General features: G+C 52.4%; 1 protein-coding gene across 2 annotated transcripts; it reads left to right on the top strand.

Moving 5' to 3' along the window:
• Positions 1–9257: 9257 nt before the first annotated feature.
• Positions 9258–13842, top strand: APLNR (apelin receptor). 2 transcript variants are annotated; one of them, XR_014068436.1, is made up of 3 exons: positions 9258–11912; positions 12150–12330; positions 12453–12504. XR_014068436.1 is itself a non-coding variant. In XM_081539690.1 (1 exon), exon 1 carries the CDS (start codon positions 10410–10412, stop codon positions 11610–11612), a length of 1203 nt encoding a protein of 400 aa, XP_081395816.1. In that variant the 5' UTR covers positions 9258–10409; the 3' UTR covers positions 11613–13842. The 2 variants fall into 2 exon arrangements, 1 of the variants encoding a protein (XP_081395816.1); XM_081539690.1 differs by having other exon boundaries at positions 9258–13842.
• The last annotated feature ends 13291 nt before the right edge of the window (positions 13843–27133 follow it).

The raw sequence follows: 27133 nt of genomic DNA, 5'->3' as shown, positions 1-27133 counted from the left end.
TGCATGTCTGTACTTCCGCCCACATCTTTCCGCCTCCGTGGCATTGTCTCCAAGTACCTGATTGCTACTCTCTTGCTGAATCTTGTACCAACCCTGTAAGGTAGATACTACAATGACTCCCATCGTACAGACGGGAAAACTGAGGCTTGGAATGATTGGGCGGCTCACCCATGGCAACATGACACGACTGGTGAGCGGCAGCTCTGTGCTCTGAACCACTCTGCTCTATCGAAGGAACCCCGTGGATCGCGCAGGGACGCTCCAGATGGGACTGGGATGGGTTTCCAGGGCAGGAGGGAGTGTCTGGTCAGCAGAGGTATTCGAGAAACCGCTGAATGATCGCCTTTGGGCTGGGGTGGCATGGAGAAAGTTTCTGCACATTACCTACTCGCCGCAGTATCTATCAACCACTGGAAAGGTGGCCAGGGTGAATGAGGTTGAGCTGCGGGTATAAAATATAACGTAAGGAGTGTTGTTCTCCCTACAATGTGAGTAGCATGTGGTTCTGTATAACAGACAGAAGATGTGAACCCTCAACTTAGACTCCAGGATTGGGGCAGGGTGGCAGGCTGATGGTGCTCTGAGCAGTTCTGAGACTCTGGGATGCCTTCCCGCCCCTGGGATGGGGGACTGCAGGCAGCCTGGATGGGCAGGGCTAGCTCGGGCTCTGGTCTGGGGGTAAAGACTTGACTTCCTCGTTAGTGGCTCGAGGTTCCCGTCTCTGATTGCGTTGGTCTCTCCCCTGGACGGCCCGGCCACACATCCTCCCATTGTCAACGACGGTCCAGCACCTCTGTTAGTTTAGACTCACTATAAATATTTTTGGCAGCACCGGGTAGCTCTCCTGCAGGCTGATGGAGCGGGGCGAGAGTGGAGGTCCGGCCCGGCCGCCCCTTCCTGCCCTCTTTCCGGCCTCTGCTGTTTCCTGTCCTGCTGTCTCCTGCTCGGGGCCCCCTCCCCTCCCAGCCTCACAAAGGGGCATCTGCTCTGAGGACGGACGAAGGCTTCCTCTGGGTGCGACCTACAGGGATGGGAGGGGGAGACCGAGGGGCACAGGGTTCGGGGGGTGGGGGCTGGGTCCCGCGGGGACACCTGGCGGCATTCCCTTTCCCTCCTCCGGCCTCACTTTCCTCCTGGGCAAAGTTAAGAAGGCACAGCAGATTAGCGGCCGCGAGCTCCTCATCAGCAAAGTCCACTCTGCCCGCTTTCCTGACCTCCCCTCGCTAACGAGTCATCACTTTGGAGGAGTCTGTTTATCCAGCCCGCTCCAGTTGTTAAATAATGATGGATGCGTCTTCCCAGCTTTTGTTCACCAGGGCATCCTGAGCGGCATGGAGTCACCAGAGTCAGCATGTCAAGGAGTGAAATCCAAGCCCAATAGGCAGACAGGGTGATCTCCTTAAGGAGGCGGTGGGCACAAGGTTTTATGAAATGCTGATGCTGGGCCTGGAGACTTCCTCTCCTCCATTACTAGTCTCACAGGGCCCCTGACCTCAGCTTGGGAATCAATGGCCTCAGTGCCTTTTAGGAGTCTTTCCTCCTCGAAGTCATGGGAAACTAGCCTTCCATCCAGGTGGTCTTAAGGAAAGCCCTGAGCGCCTCTGAAGGCGTAGATGGTGCTCCTTCCGGCTGCAGCCCAATGGTCCCTACGTATTTATTAGTGATCCGTTAAGTCTAGGGTGGACAGCAAGGAGATCCAACCAGTCCATCCTAAAGGAAATCAGTTCTGAATATTCACTGGAAGGACTGAGGCTGAAGCTGAACTTCCAATACTTTGGCCACCTGATGGCGAAGAGCTGACTCACTGGAAAAGACCCTGATGCTGGGTCTTTTCAGGAAATTAGGGAAAGATTGAGGGCAGGAGGAGAAGGGGACGACAGAGGATGAGATGGCTGGATGGCATCACCAGCTCAATGGACATGAATTTGAGTAAACTCAGGGAGGCATTGAAGGACAGGGAAGCCTGGAGTGCTGTAGTCCATGGGGTCACAAAGAGTCAGATATGACTTAGTGACTGAACAAGTATAGGGTGCTGTGCTTAGAAGTGGGTAGTGATGGGTAAAGAGGTGAGAGAGGCGGGTGTGGAGATAAGGAGAGGCTTCCAGACCCCTCTTATCTCACAGTCTAACAAACAGCCCATAGGATGGGGTTTGGTTCCATGACGGCGAAAACAACAGTGCCCATCACTGACTGCTTCCACCCAGAGAGGCAGTTCGCTTCCTTCTTTTGACCTTTTTTTAAAATAGGAAATCCACTTCTCCAATCACCTCTGGGAGCCACTGCCCCAATCCCCAGGGTCGCAGAAAGCTAGTTCCTACTGGTTCAGCATCCTCATGGACTGACAGGGAAACTGAGGCTCAGAGAGGGGAAGAGGCTTGTCTAGGGTCACACAGCAAGCTAGTCATTCAGGTTTCGGCTAGGACGTTGGTGACTCCTAGGAGGACCCCTGGTTTTGGTGGTCTACCTTGTCAAAAACCGACCCCTTTCCATGTGTTTTCTCTGTCACTGTCCGTAACTTTCTGACCTCATTGCATTTACAGACAGCTTATTTATTTTGTCTCTGTCTTGCCTCTAGAAGGTACGTTCAGGGGATTGGGGATGCGTTCTGAATTGTTCACAGTATAGTAGCTGCTCAATAAGTATTTGCTTATTGAGTGAATGAATTCGTGACCAAGATGAAACTGGTCATCTTGGGATATGAAAGAGCTCATGTTCTCTGGCCCCCGGGCCAGTGGGTTTTCCTGCATTTGCTGTCCTGAGATCCTAGGACATCTAAGAGTCCTGGTGTCTGGCCTGGGGCTTTGAAGGAGCACCAAATGGCCAGGGGGTAGAAGGGGCCCCCGAGGATGGGGCTCTGCTTCAGTGACCAGAGGCAGGTGGCCATTTGCTTCTGGTCAGATAAGCCGAGATGGGCACCCTGCCCGCCCCTGCTCAGAGGCCACATCCAGCTGTGAGGGGCGCAGCTGGTGCCCGAGGGAAGGGGGCAAAGGGCCCCACTGCCCCGGGTGGGTCCTGACGCTGGAGTGCAAAGGAGAGCTGTGGGGCCGGGGGGCTGCTGTGGGCAGTGGGAAGGGAGAGTCCTCGGGCAGGGAAGCAGGCGTCTACGCTGAGGTCCTGGCCTGGGCCTGGGCTGGGCGATGCTCAGCTCTGCCCTCAGCCCGGCTCTCAGAGAGAGGCACCCCTCCCTACCGTCACAGAGCCCTCAGCCCAACACACACGCGTACCCCGGGCACACCTAGCTCCCGTCTGCTCACAGCCGCCCGTGTGAGCCTGCCTGCCCATAAGTGTGCATGGCCACACACGGCCACAAACAACCACACACAGCCACACACAACCACGCACAACCACACACGGCCAGACACAACCACACACAACCACACACGGCCACACGCAACCACACACGGCCACAAACAACCACACACGGCCACACACAACCACACACAACCACACACGGCCACACACAACCACACACGGCCACACACAACCACACACAACCACACACGGCCACACACAACCACACAGGGCCACACACAACCACAAACAACCACACACGGCCACACACAGCCACACACAACCACACACGGCCACACACAACTACACACGGCCACACACGGCCACACACAGCCACACACAGCCACATACAACCACACATGGCCACACACGGCCACACACAACCACACACAACCACACACGACCACACACAACCACACACGGCCACACACAACCACACACAACCACACACGGCCACACACGGCCACACACAACCACACATGGCCACACACAACCACACACAACCACACACGGCCACAAAGAACCACACACGGCCACACACAACCACGCACAACCACACACGGCCAGACACAACCACACACAACCACACACGGCCACACACGGCCACACACAACCACACAGGGCCACACACAACCACACACGGCCACACACGGCCACACACAACCACACACGGCTACACACGGCCTCACACAACTACACATGGCCACACACAGCCACACACAGCCACATACAACCACACATGGCCACACACGGCCACACACAACCACACACGGCCACACATGGCTACACAGAGCCTGAGCCGAGCCAGTCTGTTTTCTGGGCCTGCCTGGAACCACAGCCCTGAGGGTGGGCCGAGTGAGGGCAGTGGACTCCTTGACTCAGAAACCCGTCCCCCACCCCCAGCAGTCTGGGCGCTCCTCAAAGGAACCCACAGCAGATCCAGGGCGCCGGGCTGCCAGGCTCATCACAATACTCTGAAGAAATCACCCAGGAGAGGGAGAAGGCCCCTGGGAAGCCCGCCCGGCCTCTCCAGGGCCAGCCAGCCCAGGGGGACCCGGGCCAAGGCTCCGGCCTTGCTGCTGGTCTGCCAGATGGCTCAGGGGGGATTCTTCTGGTCGACTCAGCAAAAAGTTACCCTCAGTAGTTCAGCAGAGCCGCCCTGAGTTGACAGCCCTATCTTTCCCTGAGCACACGTTCCCTCAGCTCTAACAGCAGACACACCAGCGCCGAGTTGAAGGGGACAGAAACAAAAAGGCCCAGGTACGCTCTGCCTGGGGAGCACTAACTTCTTTTTCATTCTTCCTTTTTTTTTTAACGCTTTAAATTTTATTTTAAAAAAACTTTTTATTTTGTATTAGGGTATAACCGATTAACCCTGTTATGATAGTTTCAGGGGGACGGGGAAGGGACTCGCCCGTGCATATGCACGTATCCACTCTCCCCCAAACCCTCCTCACATCCAGGCTGCCACATAACATGGAGCAGAGTTCCCTGTGCGATACAGCAGTCCTGGTTGATCACCCATTTTAAACACAGTAGAGTGTACATGTCGATCCCAAACTCCCTGACTATTCCTGCCCCCGTGGCAACCATAAGTTCGTTCTGGGGAGGGCTGACTTCTGAGCCCTCGGGGCGCGTAAGGTCAGCCTCCTGCGACAGTCCCGTTGACCCAACTTTCAACCTCTGCGCTGGGTGACCAGGCGCCTTGGGTGTCAGCCTGGGAGAGGAGTCGGGCTGGCTGCTCCGTGCAGGCTGCCATCTTGGGGGCGCTCAGACCATCTGGTTCCAGCTGGTTTTTGGCCAGGGCGGGGGGAGGGGTTAGATCTTATCAGCATTCCACCCCCTCTGGCCCCAGTCAATAGCCCCCTCCCGGGCCTAGCTCCCTAGTCCCTCCGATTTCAGTGAGCCTGGTTCCTCTGGTGAGATTAACTGTTTCTCTGAGTCAGAGAGCCTGGAAGCCAGAGGATTAAAGAGATGGATGAGCATCCTCTGCCGCAGGGTCTCAGGCTCCCGTCTGCCTCGGGATTCAAGTGGGAGCAGCCAAGAACAAGCTGGCTGACTTGGGGGGCACTCCAAGCTCACTCACTCCCCCCCTTCTGTGTTCCTAACTGCAAAGAGCACATCTTTGTGAGAGAACCAGAGAAGCTCTGGATTCACTGGGAGTCTTGATTTTGGCCTTTATCCTAGAAGGTCCTGGGTAGTCATTTTTATTCATAACAGGGCCATCTCTTGTGACCTGACCTGAGCTGGTCCCTATAGAGCCCTTAGGTCCCTTTTGACAGGCAAGGTCATCATTGATGAAGTCTTGCTGTTGTTCAGTTGCTCAGTCGCATTCCACTCTTTGTGACCCCATGGACTGCAGCACGCCAGGCCTCCCTGTCCATCACCAACTCCCAGAGTTTACTCAAACCCATGTCCATCGAGTTGCTGATGCCATCCAACCATCTCATCCTCTGTCGTCCCCTTCTCCCGCCTTCAGTCTTTCCCAGCATCAGGGTCTTTTCCAATGACGTGGCTGAAAGTTAACCCTTTTCATCCAAGCTTGCTGTCAGGTTATAGTGACAGTCATCTTGCCCCCTGTACATTCTTCTGCTTCTTTTAAATGGCTTTCTTCTTCTTCTTTTTTGCTCATTCAGTCCCTGTAACTTTATTTAGTTTTTACTCTCCATTATCTTTTTGTTATCTTTTTTCCTGGTAGACAGCAAAGGAACTCAGCCATACATATACATGTATCCCTTCTCTCCCAGACGCCCCTCCCATCCAGGCTGCCACATAACACTGTGCAGAGTTCCCTGTGCGGTACCGTCAGACCTTGTGGATTATTTAAATATCACAGTGAAATGAGATGTGCCTGCACTTTTCTTTTTTATTCTTTTGGCCAAGCTGCACAGCAAGTAGGATCTTAGTTCCCTGACTGGGGATCAAACCTCTACCCCTTGCATTGGCAGCTCAGGGTCTTAACCACTGGGCCACCAGGGAAGTCCTCCTGCACAGTCTTCATTAGACAAACGTGCTGGAGCAAGCAGACCCCAGGCAATTCCTACTCTATGTCTTGTGAGATCAAGGAAGTCCCAGATGGATCCTCTTGGGTGTCTGGACCACCATGCTGCAGACTGCAACCATTCCACAGGCTGGTCTTATTAACTTTACACCTGGCGTCTGACAAGGGGGAATCCTCTCTGGGGAAGGATGGTGGCACGGCAGTTTTTAGAGGCACTGTCTGTTGCCTGGCAGGGGTCTCATACCCAGTTCAATCAAGAGTTGGGAGGATCGCGAAGCTATCTGTCAATCTATTTTTAATTTCCCCAAACAGCGGTTGTTTTAAAGTACATCTCAGATACCGTAGCCCTACCTGTTAATGATGCTCAACAGAGGATGAACGCCTCAATATAAAGAGTTGGAGGGACTCCCTGCTGGGCCAGTGGTTCAGGCTTGCTCTCCCAGTGCAGGGAGCATGGGTTCGGTCTCTAACTGGGGAACTAAGATCCTGCACACTGCCTGGCGTGGCCAGAAAGTATTTGTTTAAAAAAAAACGAGTTGGAGTTTTTCCTTTGGGAACGTAGTGGTTTAGTTCATGGACTTGGTTCAAAATCTGATTTGACCTTGGCCAAATCACGTCACATCCCTGTACCTCAGTGTCCTTATCTGTAAACTGAGATGAATAGAGGTCTCTACTTTCTAGAGGGTTCTGCCAATTAAAAGAGATAAGGAAGACATAAAATGGGAAATGCTTCAAGGAATGCCTCACACGCGGTCAGGGCTCAATGCGCCGTCTTCACGAGAAAGACCAACACGCTCTCCTCTGCGCTGCCTTTAGGGAAAGGCCGTCCAAGGTCCCCAGGGCCTTCCTTCTCTCTCCTTTCCTGCCGCCCCCACTGCACCCCGAGGCTAGGGAAAGGCCGTCCAAGGTCCCCAGGGCCTTCCTTCTCTCTCTCCTTTCCTGCCGCCCCCACTGCACCCCGAGGCTAGGGAAAGGCCGTCCAAGGTCCCCAGGGCCTTCCTTCTCTCTCTCCTTTCCTGCCGCCCCCACTGCACCCCGAGGCTAGGGAAAGGCCGTCCAAGGTCCCCAGGGCCTTCCTTCTCTCTCTCCTTTCCTGCCGCCCCCACTGCACCCCGAGGCTAGGGAAAGGCCGTCCAAGGTCCCCAGGGCCTTCCTTCTCTCTCCTTTCCTGCCGCCCCCACTGCACCCCGAGGCTAGGGAAAGGCCGTCCAAGGTCCCCAGGGCCTTCCTTCTCTCTCTCCTTTCCTGCCACCCCCACTGCACCCCGAGGCTAGAGAAAGGCCGTCCAGGGTCCCCAGGGCCTTCCTTCTCTCTCCTCTCCTGCCGCCCCCACTGCACCCCGAGGCTAGGGAAAGGCCGTCCAGGGTCCCCAGGGCCTTCCTTCTCTCTCCTCTCCTGCCGCCCCCACTGCACCCCGAGGCTAGGGAAAGGCCGTCCAAGGTCCCCAGGGCCTTCTCTCTCTCCTCTCCTGCCGTCCCCACTGCACCCAGAGGCTCTGAGCATGCTTGTTTTCATTTCCCTGTCTTTGCATTTTATGTTTCTTCCTCCTGACCTGTCCTTCCTGTTTTTCTGCTTCCTGCTATTCCGGGTAAGTTCCCACTCGGAGGGCACCACGTGGGGGCCTGGGAACATGTTTTAGTTATTCTGTTTGTAAATGGGATCCCTCAAATTTACAAACATGAGAATTTCCCATTTCGTTTAGAATCTAGAATTAGGTTGGAAGAAACAGACATCAACCTAGGTTCCCCATCTCTGGATGGCAACTCGGCACTGGGAGTCCAGGAGGCCTCCTCTTGATGGAGTGGAGGAGTGGCTTGTGGTTTTTCATTTTCTCACCTTTCTTTTTTTACTGACGCATTTTATTCGGCATTGGGGTATAGCCGATTAACAAAGCTGTGATAGTTTCAGGCGCACAGCCAACTGACTCAGTCACCCATATACGTGTATCCATTCTCCCCCAACTCCTCTCCTACCCAGACTGCCACGTAACATTCAGCAGAGTTCCCTGGGCTCCACGGCAGGTCCTTGCCGGTTCTCTAGTTTTAAAATTACGTATTTATTTCTTGGTCTGCATCAGGCGTAGTTGCTGCACTTGGGCTTCTCTCTGGCTGCGGCTCGCAGGCTCCAGAGCTTCAGGTTCAGTAGCTGTGGCTCATGGGCTTAGGTGTCCCATGGCCTGTGGGATCTTAGTTACCTGACCAGGGACCAAACCTAAGCCTCCTGCTGTGGAAGGTGGATTCTTAACCACTGGACCACCAGGGAAGTCCCTGGTTATCCACTGAAGACACAGCAGCGTGTACATGTCGATCTCCAACTCCCTAACTATCTCTTCCCTCTGCTCTTCCCCCCGGAAACCTTGGGTTCCTTCTCTCAGTCTGTGAGTCTGTCTCCTTTCTGTAAATGAGTCCCTTGTGTGATGGAGTGTGCTTGCTCCAGTTTGCCACAGGCTCTACCTCTCCCTCTTGTCTGAAACTGCTGGTTTTCCCCATACACATTCTTAGCCTGGCCCTTGTGAGTATTTGAGTTTGGGGTCCCTGGCTGAAGACCTCTGGAGAAGAGTTTCGGACCAACTCTTGCTTGAGATGACGGATTCTAATTTTGTAAGCCTGCGCTTTGAATGTGGCCAAGGCTCTTCTCCTGATTTTGCTCCCTCTCACTCTTGCCCAACGTAGATGGCAAGTTTTAACCCTACCTTGAGCATCATTCCCTCCTTCCTGCCCAGAGGTCCTGGAGAGGCAAATGGACGGGCAGGGGCAGTTCTGTGGGATGGTGCCCACGGCATCTACCGCCTCTTTTTCCGTCTCCTCCTTCAATTTCAACTTCCTGATCCCCACAAGGTCTTGTGGAAACTTCCTGGTCCATGCAGAGCAGGAAGAACTTGAGGACCGAACTGTACCTGTGTTCTCACCGCATAGTAATTCAAACAGCCTTTCTTCCATACACGGACTCCTCTTTTCCCTCACATCCTAAGTCATCCACCCACTTGCTCAGTCACTCAACCACCAGTTAGTGACCATATACTACATGCCAGGCACTGCTTGGTGCTGGGAGCGGAGGAAAAACAAAACGACAAAACCAAGAGAAAATGTATCCGGTGTCCTTGGGCAAGACCTTTACCTTGTTCAGCCTCAGTTTCCCCGTAGACCTAACGGCTGGATTAGACATCCTTTAGCCTAGGGTTTCTTTCTGCTGTGACCCTGCCCCTGCGTCCTCTGACACTTCCTGCGCTGTCTGAAAGCTGCACTCAGCTAACAGCTGATGGATCCTACAGACACCTCTCTGTCACTGAGTCTGCAGAGCACAAACACCCTCCTGGAGAGGCTCAAAGCTGAGGTGTCAGAGAGGATGGGGAAGGTAGGGGGAAGTCTGGTCTGGGTGGGGGCTGGGAGGGCAGGAGGGGAGGGGGGAGATGGACCTGAGGGGCTAGACTGGCCTGCCAGGTGGGCCTGCCAGATGCTCGGACCATCCTGCGAAATCTCACACCCTCCTGCCCCCTACCCTCCCAGCTCCAGCTCAGGCTGGCTTTCAATCTACATAATTTGCCCCATTTAGAGGGGCTGGGAGGGGGTGAGAACGGGGGAGGGGGGGTCGGGAGCAGAGGTCTGATGAGAGGTTCTGCAAACACCCGGAGGAATCCAGAGAGAGAGTGAGAGAGAGAGACAGAGGCTGGGTCAGGCGCAGAGCCGGCTGCAAACCACAGATAACATCCTGCCCAGCACGGCAGGGGTCAATTTGGTCCACTTGCCCAGTGACAAGAAAAGAAAAAAAAAAGTGGGCTGTAACTTCAGGATCCTAAGACTCACAAGTGAGGGGCTGGTCTGGAGGTGGGAGGAGGGAGGAACGAGCCAAGGAGGAGACAGAGGCTCAGGAGGGCGCGAGGAAGTGTCTGAGCAGAGGCTGGGGCCGCTGGGGGGAAGCCTGCAGGAACCAGGCATCCTCCTCCCGGGTCCTGGGAGCCGCTGCACCGCTGCCAAAGGCACTGGACACCTCCGGCCCTTCCCTCGTGCCTCCCCAAGGCTGCCAGCCGGAGTTCAGGGTGCTTGGCTGAGTCGGGTGACCCGGCCTCGGAGCCCGGTACCCCGGGGGGGACCCCCGGCTGACCTCTGCGCCCCCCAGCATGGAAGAAGGTGGCGAGTTCGACAGCTACTATGGGGCAGACAACCAGTCTGAGTGTGAGTACACCGACTGGCAGTCCTCCGGGGCCCTCATCCCCGCCATCTACATGGTGGTCTTCGTCCTGGGCACAGCGGGCAACGGGCTGGTGCTCTGGACCGTCTTCCGGAGCGGCCGCGACAGGCGGCGCGCGGCCGACGTCTTCATCGCCAGCCTGGCGGTGGCCGACCTCACCTTCGTGGTGACCCTGCCACTCTGGGCCACCTACACCTACCGGGACTACGACTGGCCCTTCGGGGCCTTCGCCTGCAAGCTCAGCAGCTATCTCATCTTCGTCAACATGTACGCCAGCGTCTTCTGCCTCACCGGCCTCAGCCTGGACCGCTACCTGGCCATCGTGAGGCCGGTGGCCAACGCCCGGCTGCGGCCGCGGGTCGGCGGGGCCGTGGCCACGGCCGGCCTGTGGGCACTGGCCGGCCTGCTGGCCCTGCCGGTGCTGGTCTTCCGCGCCACCGGGGCCGTCCTGCAGGCGGAGAACGCCACCAAGGTGCAGTGCTACATGGACTACTCGCTGGTGGCCGGCCCCGACGCCGAGTGGGCCTGGGAGGTGGGCCTGGGCGTCTCGTCCACCGCGCTGGGCTTCGCGGGGCCCTTCGCTGTCATGCTGACCTGCTACTTCTGCATCGGCCGCACGGTGGCCGGCCACTTCGGCAAGGAGCGCGCGCGGGGCCTGCGCAAGCGCCGGCGGCTGCTGGCCATCATCGCCGTGCTGGTGCTGACCTTCGCGCTCTGCTGGCTGCCCTACCACCTGGTCAAGACCCTCTACGTGCTGGGCAGCCTGCTGCGCTGGCCCTGCGCCTTCGACCTCTTCCTCATGAACGTCTTCCCCTACTGCACCTGCGTCAGCTACGTCAACAGCTGCCTCAACCCCTTCCTCTACGCCTTCTTCGACCCCCGCTTCCGCCAGGCCTGCGCCTCGGTGCTCTGCTGGGGCCGCCGGGGCTGCGGCGGCGCCTGGCGCGCGGGCGGCGGCGGCGGCGGCGGCGGAGGCCGGGGCGGCGGCGGCGGGGACAAGTCGGCCAGCTCCTCCTCCTCGGCGTCGTCGGGGCAGAGCCAGGGCCCCGGGCCCGGAGGCTCGGGGAAGGGCGGAGAGCCGACGCCGGAGAAGTCCATCCCCTACAGCCAGGAGACCCTCGTGGTGGACTAGGGCCGGGGTCCCCCCGCCCGGCCGGGGCCCCTTGTTCTCCGAAGGGCAGGGAGCTGGCGAGGGGGCGGGGGCCCCCTTCTCTGTGCACTTGACTCCTCTCCCTGCTCCCCGCGTCGGTCTTGTCCTCCTGTCCCCCTGGGAAGTGCTTCTTCAGAGGTTTGTGGCTTTAGAGGGAAAGAGATGGAAGCCCGCAGCCCCTGAGCTCCGCCACTCAGCCTCCGTGAGACTGACCTTGCCCGTCTCTGAGATCCTCCGAGCCTCAGTTTCTCCATGCGGACAAAACAGAGGGACTAAAATCATGTGCGTCCTGGCTCCACCGAAGTTCGTCTCCCCCCAGCCCTCTTCCTGTATCTCCAGCTCCCCACACCGTTTCCTTTTAGTTTTCGCCCCCTTTTCCTCCTTCTGTTCCACCCCACACCGCCCCAAACAAGGGCAGTTTCTCCTCTGAATCCTCACCTCTTGGCTCCCATATCCTCCCCCACGGCTCATCCTCCTCTTGCCTCATTCTCTCTCTCTTTTTACCTCCTTGCTCTGAAGGGCTCCCAAGGGTTAAGGCTCCCGAAGCTCATAGACACTGCCTGGTTCAAGCTCTTTGTCCCTGAGGCCCCGGGGAGGGAATGGACCTGGCAGAGAGGGGCTGCGTGTCAGCAAAGTTGTGGCTTCTGACTCTGCAGCTGTGAGCTCCAGAGCTTTCACTCCAACTTGGATCGGTTCGCAGGTATTTCAGGCCCTGGAGGTCGAGCGATGTGTGAAGGGGGCGTCCCTTCTTGCAGCCCACCGACTAGACACGCTTTCTACACATGTCCTTAGACCCTCTCCTTCATCCGCTCTTTTCCGCAGGGACAGGAAGGCAGTGGGGTTGATGCAGCAGCAGGCTCCTTGCTTTCACAATGTGAGTGGGGTGTTGGGAAGGGAAAAGGAGAAAGAGGGGGCGTCTGCGTTTGGTCTAAAGGCTGCTCGGGCCCCTTCCCCAAATCCTCATCTCTCCAACCTCCTCCAGACCCACAAGCGGCCGACCTCTCCCTGTCTTCCCATCCGACATCTGCAGGTCATTTTTCTTGGGCGCTGACCTGAGTGGGTGCTGACCTGAGTGGGTGCCACGGGTCCCTTTGATGGGGGGCGGGGAACGCCTGCTTTGTGTGTGTGCGCGTGTGTGCACAAGGATGGGTGTAACACGAAGAGCTGGGTGCCTGGGCCACTTGTCCCTTGGATGAACACCCCTTGCTCTACGCATCTCTGCTCTTCACACAATATCCTTGAGGGAAGAAGGGACATCGGAGGCAATTTAGAATGAGTCCACCCCCACTGGTTTGGGGGCTCTGACGGCTGGTCCGCGCATTAAGAGAGAAGTGTGAGTTTGCACCCAGGCTCCCTGTAGGGAATCCCTCCTCAAGGCAGCTGGCGTGCAATGCTTAAAGAAGTCCTGGACCCTGGGTCCCTCTGCCACAGTCCCTGGTTCCAAGAGGGAGATGGGAGAGAGCTTCAGAGGTTCCCTTGACTCCTTTCCTACGCCTGCCAACCTGGTTTTGAATTTATAAGCATTTTCTTCAGCATCCTTTGTTTTTCCAGGGTCAGTGGCCCTCTTCCTGGCAGGAGGGTGGGGGGCGGTGGCTGCCTGGGGTGAAAAGCACTGGGTGGGTTTTTCCTGACCTCCCCATCAGGATGGGACCCCCCCCCACTCCTCCTGCTGGGTTGGGGGGCTGGGGACGGGCACTGGAGCAACCCCGGCAGGGCTGACGGCATGACGGCCGGAGGCCTCGAGGTTGGAGATGCTGGTGGGGGCCTTGTGCACCGAGGGTGCGGCGTGTGTATTCCGGGTTTTGTTCCTGGAGGACGTGGAAAGTGAAGGACAAGACAGCAGCCGCGGGGGCAGGAAGAAGCCAGCTTGATGTCAGTGGACGTGCTGACCTTGGCTGGGATGGAGCCACTCCAGGAGCAGAGTGAGGGTGGAGGGAAGGGGCTTCTCTCAGCTCACACCTTCCATCTCAAGCGGGTGTCTTCACAGACACGTTCTTTGCCCAGGGCTGTCCCCAGAGCATCCAGGCGAGGCTGGAGGAAGCTTCCAGAAGGGAGGAGGGGCCTCCTCTGAGGCCCCATCAGTGGTCCTGGACAGATGGTGGAGGAGGCTGCTCCGCTCACCCCTTCTTGGGAATGTCTGTGCTATTTTTTGACCCTGTTAGTCACTGCGGTTCATGAAAAATAAATCTTTCCGTGTGTGTGTGTGTGTGTGTAACTACTGTGTCTGAAGCTTTTTCTCACACGAGTGCCTTGGGATGTGGAAAGGGCCCCCAGGTTGCACTGTTATGCTGGGAGGTGGGCTGAGGGGCTGACGGGAGCCGTGGGGAGAAAGGGGGGGCAGAAAGGGGTCGGACGGGAATCTGGGGAGGACGGGGTGAGATCGGGGGGCCAGGAGGACAGAGGGCGGGGGCTGCTGAGCTGCGGGGCCTGGGAAGCGCGGGACACGTGGGCACACGTGCTGGAGCCCAGAGCACAGGTCTGGGGGACGTGCCGACCCTTCTTCCCGTAGAGGTGGCCTGTAGTTCATCCATGAATCTATCCGTTGATTCGTTTACCCTGACTCACCGACTCAATGAGTAAACTCCGGGAGTTGGTGATGGACAGGGAGGCCTGGCGCGCTGCGGCTCATGGGGTCACGGAGTCAGACACGACTGAGCGACGGAACTGAACTGACTGACTCATTCATTCATTCATTATCAGAGGAGCATTCATTCAGTCTAGACCAGAAGTTCAAAGGCCTGTCCTCCACGCAGAGTCAACCTGTCTGGCTCTGTAAATACCCATTCCGGAGGATCACCCCGGGCCAACAGGCTCAGAAGCTCCTGGAATCATCCCAGGTGGTCACAGTGATGAAAAGCCCCTCAGATGATCGCTGAGGGCGGTCAGGTTTGGGAAACTGTCCATCCGGACGGCTTCTGCCCACACTAAAGAGGACACAGAGCTAGAGAGAGCCGGGGGAGCGGGCTCTGGGAGGAAGGAGCTGGAACGATCCCTGAGGGGACTTCTTCCCCAAAGACCTCTGGTACTCACACTGTCAGCGAGGACCCCGACGCAGTCACCACTGCAGAACCGAGAGGAGCGCTTCCCCACAGTTCTCCTGGGACCCCGCAGCCCTCCGCCAGCCGCCTCTCCGCCTCCCTTTGCTGACAAGAGAGCAAAGACGCAGAGAGGTGGGTCAGGCACCCTAACCCAGGGCATGCAGCTGGTGTGTGGAAAGACCAGGCCCATAACGGTCAGGTCTGTACACATCACATCCAGAGCCCACGCTCTTCATTAAGGTTTCTCCCAAAGTCAAATGAGGCGGGGCCAGGGGGCTGGGGTGGAAGTGAGACCTCATCTGCAAGGCATCTGACACTCCTGGAGAGTTCTCGATGAAGGGGGCTGGGGCTGGGAGGGGAATAGAGGGAAATGCATGAGAGACAGAGAGAGAGACAGAGAGAGAGAGACAGAGAGACACAGAGAGACGCAGAGAGAGACAGAGAGACAGAGAGAGAGAGACAGAGAGATACAGAGAGAGACAGAGAGGGAGATAGAGACAGAGACAGAGACAGAGAGACACAGAGAGAGACAGAGACAGAGACAGAGAGACACAGAGAGAGACGCAGAGAGAGACAGAGAGACAGAGAGAGACAGAGACAGAGAGACAGAGAGATACAGAGGGAGACAGAGAGGGAGATAGAGAGAGACAGAGACAGACAGAGACAGAGAGACACAGAGAGAGACAGAGACAGAGAGAGACAGAGACAGAGAGACACAGAGAGAGACAGAGACAGAGAGAGACAGAGACAGAGAGACACAGAGAGAGACAGAGACAGAGAGAGACAGAGACAGAGAGAGACAGAGACAGAGAGACACAGAGAGAGACAGAGAGGGAGACAGAGAGGGAGACAGAGAGAGAGAGAGACAGTGAGAGAGAGACAGAGAGACACAGAGAGAGACAGAGACAGAGAGAGACAGAGACAGAGGGAGAGAGAGACAGAGGGAGAGAGAGACACAGAGAGAGAGAGGGAGAGAGAGAGATACAGAGAGACAGAGACAGAGAGAGACAGAGACAGAGAGAGACAGAGACAGAGGGAGAGAGAGACACAGAGAGAGAGAGGGAGAGAGAGAGAGACAGAGAGACAGAGACAGAGAGAGACAGAGACAGAGAGAGACAGAGACAGACGGGGAGAGAGCAGAGACGGAGGCGGTGGAGGGAGGAGAGCTGGGGGCCGGGAGGGGGTCTTTGCTTGTCTGCCCTCTTCTGAAACTCACCAGGGAAACCCTGCAGGAATTTACAACGGTAACAACAACAAGCCTTGGCGTTCTTTCTTTGTTTATTGTTTTGCAGATGCCCTCACAGAACCTTACCCACTCTCCGGGGAAACTGAGGTGAGCTTTCCAAAATGATAAGATGATAGAGCTCTTGGTGGTTTTGTTTGTTCATACATTTCTTCGTCCATTGGCTCAGGCATCTGCTTACTCCACGAGCCCTTATTTATTACAGATGCCCCAGGCAGCAGGCTGGGCATGGGGTCAGACGGAGAACAGGCCGTCGGGGGCTCCCGGGCGGTGCAGACAGACCTTTAGATGAGCAGTTATAGACGAGTTCTGAGCGGGGAGTGTGTAAAGTGCTCTGGGCGGCTGGCGGGGACAGTGAGTGAGTCTGGGCAGACTAAAGACAGGCTGCGTGCCAGGAGCCTGCTCTCTGAAGGGCAGAGGCTAGGTGGTGAGCGGGGAGCATTCTCCATGAGGAGGAAAACCCACAGATAAGAGGTAGGGGAGAGTGCAGCCCATGCCCCCAGGAACCAGAAAGGGCTCTCAGCCTGTTAGTGCGCACCCCTACCCCGGCTCTGACAAAGAAAAACTTGCCCAGGTCTCTGCGTGTGTCTGAGAAGCAGACTGGGGCCTGGGACTAAAATCCAGGTCTCTAGACCACTTTGCAGGGTCTAGAGATTTTTCTGATTTTGGTGACTTCTCGCTTCTCCCCTCCCTGGGCTTGAGCTGTCTTCTAAGAGATCTGCCGGGGTCTCCTAAACAGGGGCTGGGAGTGCCGGGCCCTCCAACTGTGGGCTTGTTGGAGAAAGAGGCTGAGAAGAGGCTGCTGGATCTCTTGGAAAGGCCCGCCCTGGAAGCTGGGCGACGCAGCGCGACAGGATCTGGATGCGGCGTCCCCACGTCTCAGCTGGTACCGCTGTGTCTGAGCTCCAGGGAGTTCAAAGCCTGAGGGTCCCGACTTCTTTCAGCTGCTGCTCAAATGCTTATAAAGTGACAGTGAACAATGTGGAGAAAGACACAAAGGGAGATTAAAGTCAAATCCAAAGGAGTCAGATTTGGAGATGTTGGGCTGACTTTAGAAGTTTGCATTAATAATTAGAATATCAAGCAATGTTTACTGACTTATTTATTCAGCAAACTTTTATTCAGTGTCTGCTGTGTGCCTGGGGCTGTCTTAGAAGCTGGGGGTACTGAGGTGAACGAGACACCATCCTTGTCATCACGGAGAAACTTGAAAGAGCTTTCTAGTCTTACCCGCCCATTGAATAGACAGGTAAACTAAGGCCCACAGAAGGCAAAGGTTTTACACAAAGTCATGCAGTGGGATGATGGCAAAGGAACCCAGGCTTCTCACTGCCAGGCAAAGGGCACGTTCCGTGGCTCCAGGAAAGAGAGGTCCTTTTTGGAGACAGTGAGAGCGAGTGGAGAGGGTCAGAGCAGTGAAGAAGGGCTACTGGGCAGGGTGGGGGCACAAAGGTACTTGAGGATCATTATCCATATTTTTGTAAACTTTTTATTTTAGAAGAGTTTTAGATTGACAGAAAACTTGCTCATCTAGTACAGAGAGCTTCCGTATATTCCTTCCTGTATTATTAGCAACTTCTATTAACGCAACACGCTTGTCACAATCCATGAACCAATATTAGCACAATAATGATTAATTAGGTCCACACGTTATTGAGACTTCCTTACCTTTCACCTACTGTCCTAGGATACCATCCAGGATACCTCACTGCATTTTACGAATTTTTAGTTTGGAGGATAATTGCTGTGTAATGTGGTGTGGGTTTTGCTGTACGACCAAGCGAATCAACTACATGCGAACCTATGTCCCCGCCCTCTGGGACCTCCCTCCCCCGCTCCCACCCCACCCCTCTGGGTGATCCCCGAGCGCCAGGCTGAGCTCCCCGAGTCACGCCGCGGTTTCCCACCGGCTCTCTGTTCTGCACGTGGTGGTCTGTGTCCGTCAACGCTGCTCTCTCAGTCTATCCCACCCTCTCCTCCCCCTACTGCACCCACTGTCCATCCTCTGTGTCTGTGCCTCTCGCCCTGCCATCCAGCTAGGTCCATCAGTATTATTTTCCTAGATTGCGCATGTATGCGTTAATATGTGATATTTGCTTTTCTCTTTCTGACTTACCTCACTCTGTTTGACAGACTCCAGGCTCATTCATCTCACTACGACTGACTCAGTTCCATTCCTTTTTTGTGGCTGAGTAATACTCCAGTGTATCCATCCACCACAATTCTTTATCCATTCCTCTGCTGATGGACATCCAGGCTCCTTCCCTGTCTTGGCTGCTGTGAACTGTGCTGCACCTCACTGCATTCTGTCTTTATGTCTCCTGAAGCTCCTCTTGGCTGTGACGGTTTGTCAGGTTTTGTTTTCGAGGACCCTGACAGTTTTGAGGAGTACAGATCTGGTGCTTTGTTCCATGTGCTTTTTGAAACAAATCTATTTTTGTTTCCATATACCAGGCACATGCTGGATGATAAGGATAGAGCAATAAAAAACATACAAGTGATTTCAGCTCTTTTGGAGCTTAGCAATGAATAAGAAAGTGTGGTGAGTGTCATTGCAGGGCAAGTACAGGATGCTGTGTGGGCAAACGCCCGTCCTCCAGGGTGCACCTCAGAGTGAGCACAGAGAGGGCTCGTTCTCTGGCTCAAAGAGCATGTCCACCTCCAGCGCCCCTGGAGTCTTCATGTCTGCCATTCCATCCCACCTCCAAGCTCATCCAGGACTCATTTTCTTATTCAGCCTGAAACCCGGGGACCTCAGCCAAAGGCGCATTAGTGTCCAACAGGCATCTTACCCTGTGTTGCTCTGTATTTTCTTACTTAGCTATGAGGCACGTCTCTTGCCTCCTTGAGGCTGCTTCCTTCACGGGCAGAGGATAATCAGAAGTGGCTCCCCCAAATCTGCTTGAGCCACCTTACTCAGCCAGCCCCCTACTCCCCCACTGGATGCCTGCTGAGCACTGGAGACTTGCTTCTAGGAGAGCCCCGACCTGACTGCACCCTGACAGCTCTGTGTACTTAGCTGTCTCCTCTGCCCCGTGGGCACCGCCCCCACCACAGGGGCTGTGTTGACATGTCTCCATGTTCCCAGGACTTGCAGCATGGCAACGCTCAAAGGGCGTTTGCTTAAATGATTAAACAGCTGGATAAAGAAAGTGCACGGGGGAATGGAGGAAAACAGATTTTTTTTGTTTAAAGCAAACGCATCGCTTGCCTTTTGAAGAGCCCAGAAAGATGAACTAAAGGCCAGTGCCAGAGGAGGTGCACAGGACTGATGAGAACTGAGAGCACTAACTAGCGACTCAGCTAAACCCACTGGCTCCTCTTCAAGCCACTGCTTAGGAACCACAGAGCCGGAATACAGGGCTGGGTGGGCCAGGTCCTGGGGGCCACTTCTGATAATCTTGTCAGTAGAGTTGCTCAGATTAGAGCTTTGCAGGGACCCATGTCAGTGTTTGTGTTGGAAGTCATGCCTTTGAGTCGCCTCGTCCGGTGATGCTGTGGAAGCCTGGTTGGCTTCCGGGGGAAGTTATCAGTGAGCCAGCTGAAGCCGGCACTGAGGCAAACAGTTTCTGGGAATCCGTGTGAGCACATCCACTCTCCTGATGGTGGGGGATGTACCAACTGGATAGAAAAAAAAAAATCTTGGACTTCCCCCTTTATAAAAAGACTCAGGGAAAACTTCTCTTCCAGACTCTGAGAAAATCTGGGCCTGGCTTAAGGGCATCCAAGATGATTTGGCAGTCTTTTTCTGTGTTTGGAATATGTCCATAAATTCAAGAGGCCTTCCTGTATGATGTGGATGAAATGGCCTCTGATGGCAACAGAGAGAGACCCAGGCTTCACTGTTAGTGGGTTGGGTCTGTTCTTTTTGGCAGAGAAATGACTTTGGCAGCAGGGACCACAGTGACCCACAGTTTGGGGGCTCTCATCCCAAGGTGCCAGGATTGAAGAGCGTGGAGGCAACCCTTGCCTTAGGACAAAGGATCCACCATCCAACATTCAGAGAAGTATTAACACCTATCCTTCTCAAACTATTCCAAAAAGTTGCCGAGGAAGGAGTACTTGTGAACTCATTCTATGAGGCCAGCATCACTCTGATACCCAAACTAGACAAAGATATCATACAAGAAGAAAATGATAAGCCAGTATCATGGATGAACACAGATGCAAAAATCCTCAACAGAATATTAGCAAACTGAATCTGACAATACATTAAAAAGATCCTGCACACACACACACACAGAGGATTATACACTATAATCAAGTAGGATTTATCCCAGGGATGCAAATATTTTTCAGTATCCACAAATCAGTCAGTGTGATACATCATTAACAAATTGAAGAATAAAAACCATATGATCATCTCAATAGATGCAGGACAAACTTTTGATAAAATTAAACATCTATTTATGATAAAAACTTCCCAGAAAATGGGCATCGAAGGAATATATCTCAATATAATAAAGGGCATATATGAAAACCCCACTACTAACATCATTCCCAATGGTGGAAAGCTGAAAGAATTGCCTCTTAAATAGGGAACAAGCCAAAGATGCCCACTCTGACTACTTTCATTCAATGTAGTTTTGGAAGCCCTAGCTACAGCAGTCAGAGAAGAAAAAGAAATAAAAGGAATGCAAATTGGAAAGGAAGAAGTAAAACTGTCACTGTTTGAAGATGACATACATAGAAAATCCTAAAGATGCCATCAGAAAGCTACTACTGTTCATCAAAGAATTCAGTAAAGTTGCAGGATGTAAAATTAATATACAGAAATCTGTTGTATTTATATACACTAACGAGGAATTATCAGAAAGAGAAACAAAGGGAGCAATCCTATTTATTATAGCATCAAAAAGAATAAACCTGCCGAAGGAAGGAGAAGAACTGTACTCTGAAAACTGTAAGGCACTGATGAAAGAAATTGAAAATGACACAAAGAGATGGAAGGACATACTGTGCTCTTGGATTGGAAAAGTGAATATTGTTAAAATGAGCACACTGCCCAAGGCAACCCACAGATTCAGTGGGATCCCTATCCAATTACCAAAGGCATTTTTCACTGAACTAGAACAAATCGTTTAAAAGTTTATGTGAAAACACAGAAGATCCCAAATAGCCAAAATAATCTTGAGAAAGAACATAGCTGGAGGAATCTTGCTCCCAGACTTCAGGCTATATTGCAAAGATACGGTAATCAAAAGAGTGTGGTTTTGGCACAAAAACAGATGTGTAGATTGATGGAACAGGCTAGAGCACCCAGAAATAAACCCCCACACTTATGGTCAATTCATCTATGACAAAAGAGCCAAGAATACACAATGGAGAAAAGACCGTTCTTTCAATAAGTTGGGCTGGGAAAACCAACAACTACATGCAAAAAATAAAATTGGAATATTCTCTAACACCTTATATAAAAATAAACTCAAAATGGATTAAAGATCTAAATGTAAGACTGAATACTACAAAACTTCCAAAGGAAAACATAGGCAGGACGCTCTTTGACATAAATCAGAGGAATATTTTTTTGGACCTGGCTCCTAAAGCAGAGGAAACAAAAGTAAAAATAAACAATGAAACCTAATTAAACTTAAAAGCTTTTTCACAACAAAGGAAACCACTGACAAAACGAAAAGACAATCTACTGAATGAGAGATGTTTGCAAATGACATGACCGATAAGGAGTTAATATCCAACATTTATAAACAGTTCATACAACTCAACATCAAAAAGAAAAAAAAAGACAACAGTATTAAAAAATGGGCAGAAGAACTCAATAGATACTTCTCCAAAGAGGAAATGCAAGTGGCCTACAGGCCCATGAAAAGATGCGCAATATCATTAGTCATCAGGGAAATTAAAATCAAAACCACAATGAGATATCACCTCACACCTGTCAGAATGGCCATTATCAAAAAGAACACAAATGACCAATGTTGGTGAGGGTGTGGAGAAAAGGGAACCTCATAGAGTATCGGGCTCCCCTGCTGGCTCAGCTGGTAAAGAATCCACCTGCAATGCGGGAGACTTGGGTTTGATCTCTGGGTTGGGAAGGTCCCCTGGAGAAGGGAAAGGCTACACACTCCAGTATTCTGGCCTGGAGAATCCCATGGACCGTATGGTCTATGGGGTCACAAAGAGTTGGACATGACTGAGAGACTTTCACTTTCATACAGTATTTGGTGGGAATGTAAATTGGTACCACGAGTGTGGAAAACAGTATGGAGTTTTCTCAAAAAATTAAAAGTAGACCTACCCTATGACCTAGTAATTCCACTCCTGGGTATAGAGTCTAAAAAAAAATCCAAAAACAGTAATTCAGAAAGATACACACAGCTGAATGTTGGTAGCAGCATTGTTTCCAATAGCCAAGATCTGGAAGCAACCTAAGCATCCATCAACAGAGGAGCGTCAAAGGAGACAGGCATTCAAGTGTTGTGTCGACATGTCCAGCTGTGTTGGTCAGGACTTAATCTGCTTTCTTCAAAACCACGATGCTGTGTCTCTGCGGTCCATTCTTGGTTGTTTTTTTTTTTTTTTTGCGTCAGCAAGCCCAGACTGCAGCTCCCTCACCTCAGCCAAGGTGGACACGGTGGACACGTGAGCCATGGTCTTATGTGGGGTGAAACGAGGTACCAGTTGTTCTACTTAAAACCTGTGCACCAGCTGTCCGCGCTGTTATGAGCACAGGCAGGTCTCACCTGAATCCCAATTTTTCTATTGTTTGTGTCATCAAGACCAGTGTTTCTTAAGATGTAATGTGCAGAAGAATCACTGGGCTATGTTGTTAAAACACAGACTCTGATGCAGTAGGTCTAGGGTATGTCTTGAGAATCTTGTTTCTAAAAGACCTCTGGCAATGGTGCCTGCTGTTAGTCCAAGGAACACACTCAGAGGAGCAAAGATCTGGGACGCAATACTTACCAATGGACTGTTTTCCCATCTGTGAAATGGAATAATAAAGCAATTACCCCATGGGACTACTTTAAAGGTTCCATTAGGAAATGTTTGCAAGAGCTTTACACAGTCTCTGGCATGTAAGAGGTAATCAGTAGTGTTTTAGTCCATTAGGGCTAGTATAACAAAAATGTCATAATCTGGGTGGCTTATAAACAACAAACATTGATTTCTCACAGTTCTGGAGGTTGGGAAGTCCAAAATCATGGCCCTGGAAGACTCAGGAGCTGGTGAGGACCCACTTCCTCGTTGACAGCTGTCTTCTCTCTGTAACCTCCTACGGTGGAAGGTCAAGTAAGTTCTTTGTGGTCTCTTTTATAAGGAAACAAATCCCATTGTTAGTTGAATCCAAGCCAGGATTCAACAGTACATGAACTGTGAACTTCCAGATGTTCAAGCTGGATTTAGAAAAGGCAGAGGAACCAGAGATCAAATTGCCAACATCCGTTGGATCATCAAAAAAGCAAGAGAGTTCCAGAAAAACATCTACCTCTGCTTTATTGACTATGCCAAAGCCTTTGACTGTGTGGATCACAACAAACTGTAAAAAATTCTTAAAAGAGATGGGAATACCAGACCACTTGACCTGCCTCCCGAGAAAGCTATATGGCAGGTCAAGAAGCAACAGTTAGAACAAAGAACAACAGACTGGTTCCAAATAGGGAAAGGAGTCCGTCAAGGCTGTATATTGTCACCCTGCTTATTTAACTTGCATGCAAAGTAAGTACATCATGAGAAATGCTGGGCTGGATGAAACACAAGCTGGAAGCAAGATTGCTGGGAGAAATATCAATAACCTCAGATATGCAGATGACACCACCCTTATGGCAGAAAGTAAAGAGGAACTAAAGAGTCTCTTGATGAAAGTGAAACAGGAGAGTGAAAAAGTTGGCTTAAAATTCAACATTCAGAAAACTAAGATCATGGCATCTGGTCCCATCACTTCATGGCAAATAGATGGGGAAACAGTGGCAGACTTTATATTTTTGGGCTCCAAAATCACTGCAGATGGTGACTGCAGCCATGAAATTAAAAGATGCTTACTCCTTGGAAGGAAAGTTATGACCAACCTAGACAGCATATTAAAAAATAGAGACACTACTTTGCCAACAAAGATCCGTCTAGTCAAAGGTATGGTTTTTCCAGTGGTCATGTATGGATGTGAGAGTTGGACTATAAAGAAAGCTGAGCGCTGAAGAATTGACGCTTTTGAACTGTGGTGTTGGAGAAGACTCTTGAGAGTCCCTGGAATGCAAGGAGATCCAAACAGTCCATCCTAAAGGAGATCGGTCCTGGGTGTTCATTGGAAGGACTGGTGCTGAAGCTGAAACTCCAATACTTTGGCCACCTGATGTAAAGAAGTGACTCATTGGAAAAGAAAGACCCTGATGCTGGGAAAGATTGAAGGCAGGAGGAGAAGGGGACGACAGAGGATGAGATGGTTGGATGGCATCACTGCCTCAATGGAAATTAGTTTGAGCAAACTCAGGGAGTTTGTGATGGACAGGGAGGCCTGGTGTGTTGCAGTCTGTGGGGTTGCAAAGAGTCGGACAGGACTGAGCGACTGAACTGAACTGAATCCCACTGTTGAGCGCTCCTCCCTCGTGTACTACTCACTCCAAAGGCCCCACCTCCAAACACCATCATAAAGGGGATTAGATTCTAACATATGAATTTTGGGGGCACAGGTTCAGTCTATGGCAAATAGGTTTTAATTTTCTCCCATTCTCCCTGTTTACTTCTTTTAATACAAAGAAAACAACTTGATGAACTTTCCCCTACACAGAGCTTGGAAGATCTTTCCTTTTAAAAGAGAGCACAAAGAGGAAATGAGAGTTTAGCTCCAGGACTGTGTGAGTGCTAAGTCGCTTCAGTCATCTTTGACTCTTTTGCGACCCCATGGACTCCTCTGCCAGGCTCCTCTATCCATGGGATTCTCCAGGCAAGGACACCTGAGTGGGTTGCCATTTCCTTCTCCAGGGGATCTTCCTGACCCGGGGATCGAATCCTCGTCTCTTATGTCGCCTGCATTGGCAGATGGATTCTATACCACTGTTGGTAATCCTTCATTTGTTTTTAAAATATTTTTATCTTGGTTGGTGGAAAAAACAAAATAAAAGTAGAAGCTTTCGATAGAAGTTTGAGTGGAAAATCTGGTCAGAGGTTCATTGGAAGAGAAAGGTTAAAAATAATGTACTGCATATATATTTTTTAAGTTTAAAATTCACAATCTCAATAGTCTTTCAAGTCTGTGTGAGCCTCAGTTTCTCTGTCCGGGCGTAGACGAGGTAGTCTGGTATAATTCCACACTGGTGGTCCAGAGACCAGAGTTCTGTTCTCAGCGCTGCCTCCAATGAGGTGTGACCCCTGGAAAGTCACCCCAACAGCCTGGACATCGATTTCCCCACCTGTAACATCAGGGAAGGCATCCAATTCCCACTGCCAGGGGTGACGTTTTGTCTTGATTATGGGCCTGGATCCCAGGTTCCCCCTCCATGCAGTGCTCTGTAGAGCTAGAGAAGCAAAGGCAATTTTGTTTGTTTGCTTTTTTGTTTATTTTTGGCTGTGCTGGGTCCTTGTTGCTGCCCGGGCTTTTCTCTAGTTGTAGTGAGTGGGGGCTCCTCTCTAGCTGCGGTGCACGGGCTTCTGTCGGTGCGGAGCACGGACTCTAGGGCCTGGGGCTTCAGTAGTTGTGGTCCGTGGGCTCAGTTGCGGTTCCCGGGCTTGAGAGCACAGGCTCAGCAGTTGTGGTTTATGGGCTCAGTTGCTTGCTGGCGTGTGGGATCTTCCCCGTCAAGGGATCAAACTCATATCTCCTGTACTGGCAGGTGAATTCTTCACCGCCAGGGACGGAGGAGCCTGGTGGACTGCCGTCTATGGGGTTGCACAGAGTCGGACACGACTGAAGCAACTTAGCAGCAGCAGCAGCGGCAAGCCACCAGGGAAGCCCAGCAAACGCAATTTTGAACCACCATGTCTAAGAACTGATCCACTAGGATTCTAAGAATTTCTAATTGTGGAATCTCAGGCATCAGAGTTGAAAGTGGACCTTGAAGGGTGACTAGGATTCTGACAACTTGAACGTGAACTGGGGGTGGCAGGAAGGTATCCAGATGGAGAGAACAGTGTGAGCAAAGGCAGGCGATCAGGGAAGGGGCAAGAGAAGTGTCAGAAACAGGTCTGGCCGACTCGCATGTGAAGCTGCTCAGTCGTGTCCGACTCTTTGCGACCCCATGGACTGTAGCCCACCAGGCTCCTCCGTCCATGGAATCTTCCAGGCAAGAGTACTGGAGTGGGTTGCCGTTTCCTTCTCCAGGGGGTCTTACCGACCCAGGGATTGAACCCAGGTCTCCTGCACTGCAGGCGAATGCTTTACCGTCTGAACCACCAGGGAAGCCTATTCCCCCACAAGACTTGCATGTAGAGGATGCATTCAAGGAGTATGAGATAAAGGGGGAAAGATTAGACTAAAGACAAATCATGATGATTCACTCACTCATTCATTTATTCAACAAATGCTTATTAAACATTTACTGTACACCAATCACTATGCTAGGCCCTGGGATTGTAGAGGAGGATGAAATAGACATAGTCCTCCTTTTACGGAAGTTACCCTTTTTGTGGGTGTAGGTAGACAATCAACAGGGACATAAACAAGCACATTAATGGCAGACCAGAGAAAATGCTGTGAAGTGAGTAACATTTCAGCTAGAAAATATTAGTAATGTTGAAGACAATTTCAGACAAGGTGGTCAGGGAAGGTCTTATTGGAAGATGACCTTTCACTTGGCACCTGGCGTCTGAGGATGTGCTCACCGTGCCAAGGGCTGGCTGAGAGGTCTGGATGCAGTGAAGGGCAAATGCAGAGACCTCAGAGCAGGAAAGGTGAGCTCAGAGCCTCTGTCAGGGCGTCTGGAATGTGGTGAGCAGGAAGCCAGAGAGGGTGGCATGAGACAAAGCTGGAGAGACAAACGGGGCCCAAGTTCACGTGGGACCTGGAAGGCCACAGCGAGGAGTGTGACTATTCCAGGTGCGATGAGAAGACATCAGAAAACTGATACGACCCCATTTGCATTTGGAATTATCCCTCAGGCTGCTTCCCTCATAGCTTCCGTCATAGCTCAGTTCGTAAAGAATCCGCCTGCAATGCAGGAGACCCCTGTTCGTTTCCTGGGTGGGGAAGATCCCCTGGAGAAGGGAAAGGCTACCCGCTCCAGTATTCTGGCCTGGAGAATTCCAGGGACTGTATAGTCCTTGGGGTCACA

Source organism: Giraffa tippelskirchi, chromosome 11, assembly GCF_054371585.1.
Source record: "Giraffa tippelskirchi isolate mGirTip1 chromosome 11, T2T-mGirTip1v1.2.pri, whole genome shotgun sequence".
NCBI lineage: Eukaryota > Metazoa > Chordata > Mammalia > Artiodactyla > Giraffidae > Giraffa > Giraffa tippelskirchi.
Note: the sequence above shows the minus strand (reverse complement) of the source record. Positions and strands in the feature narration are given on the sequence as shown.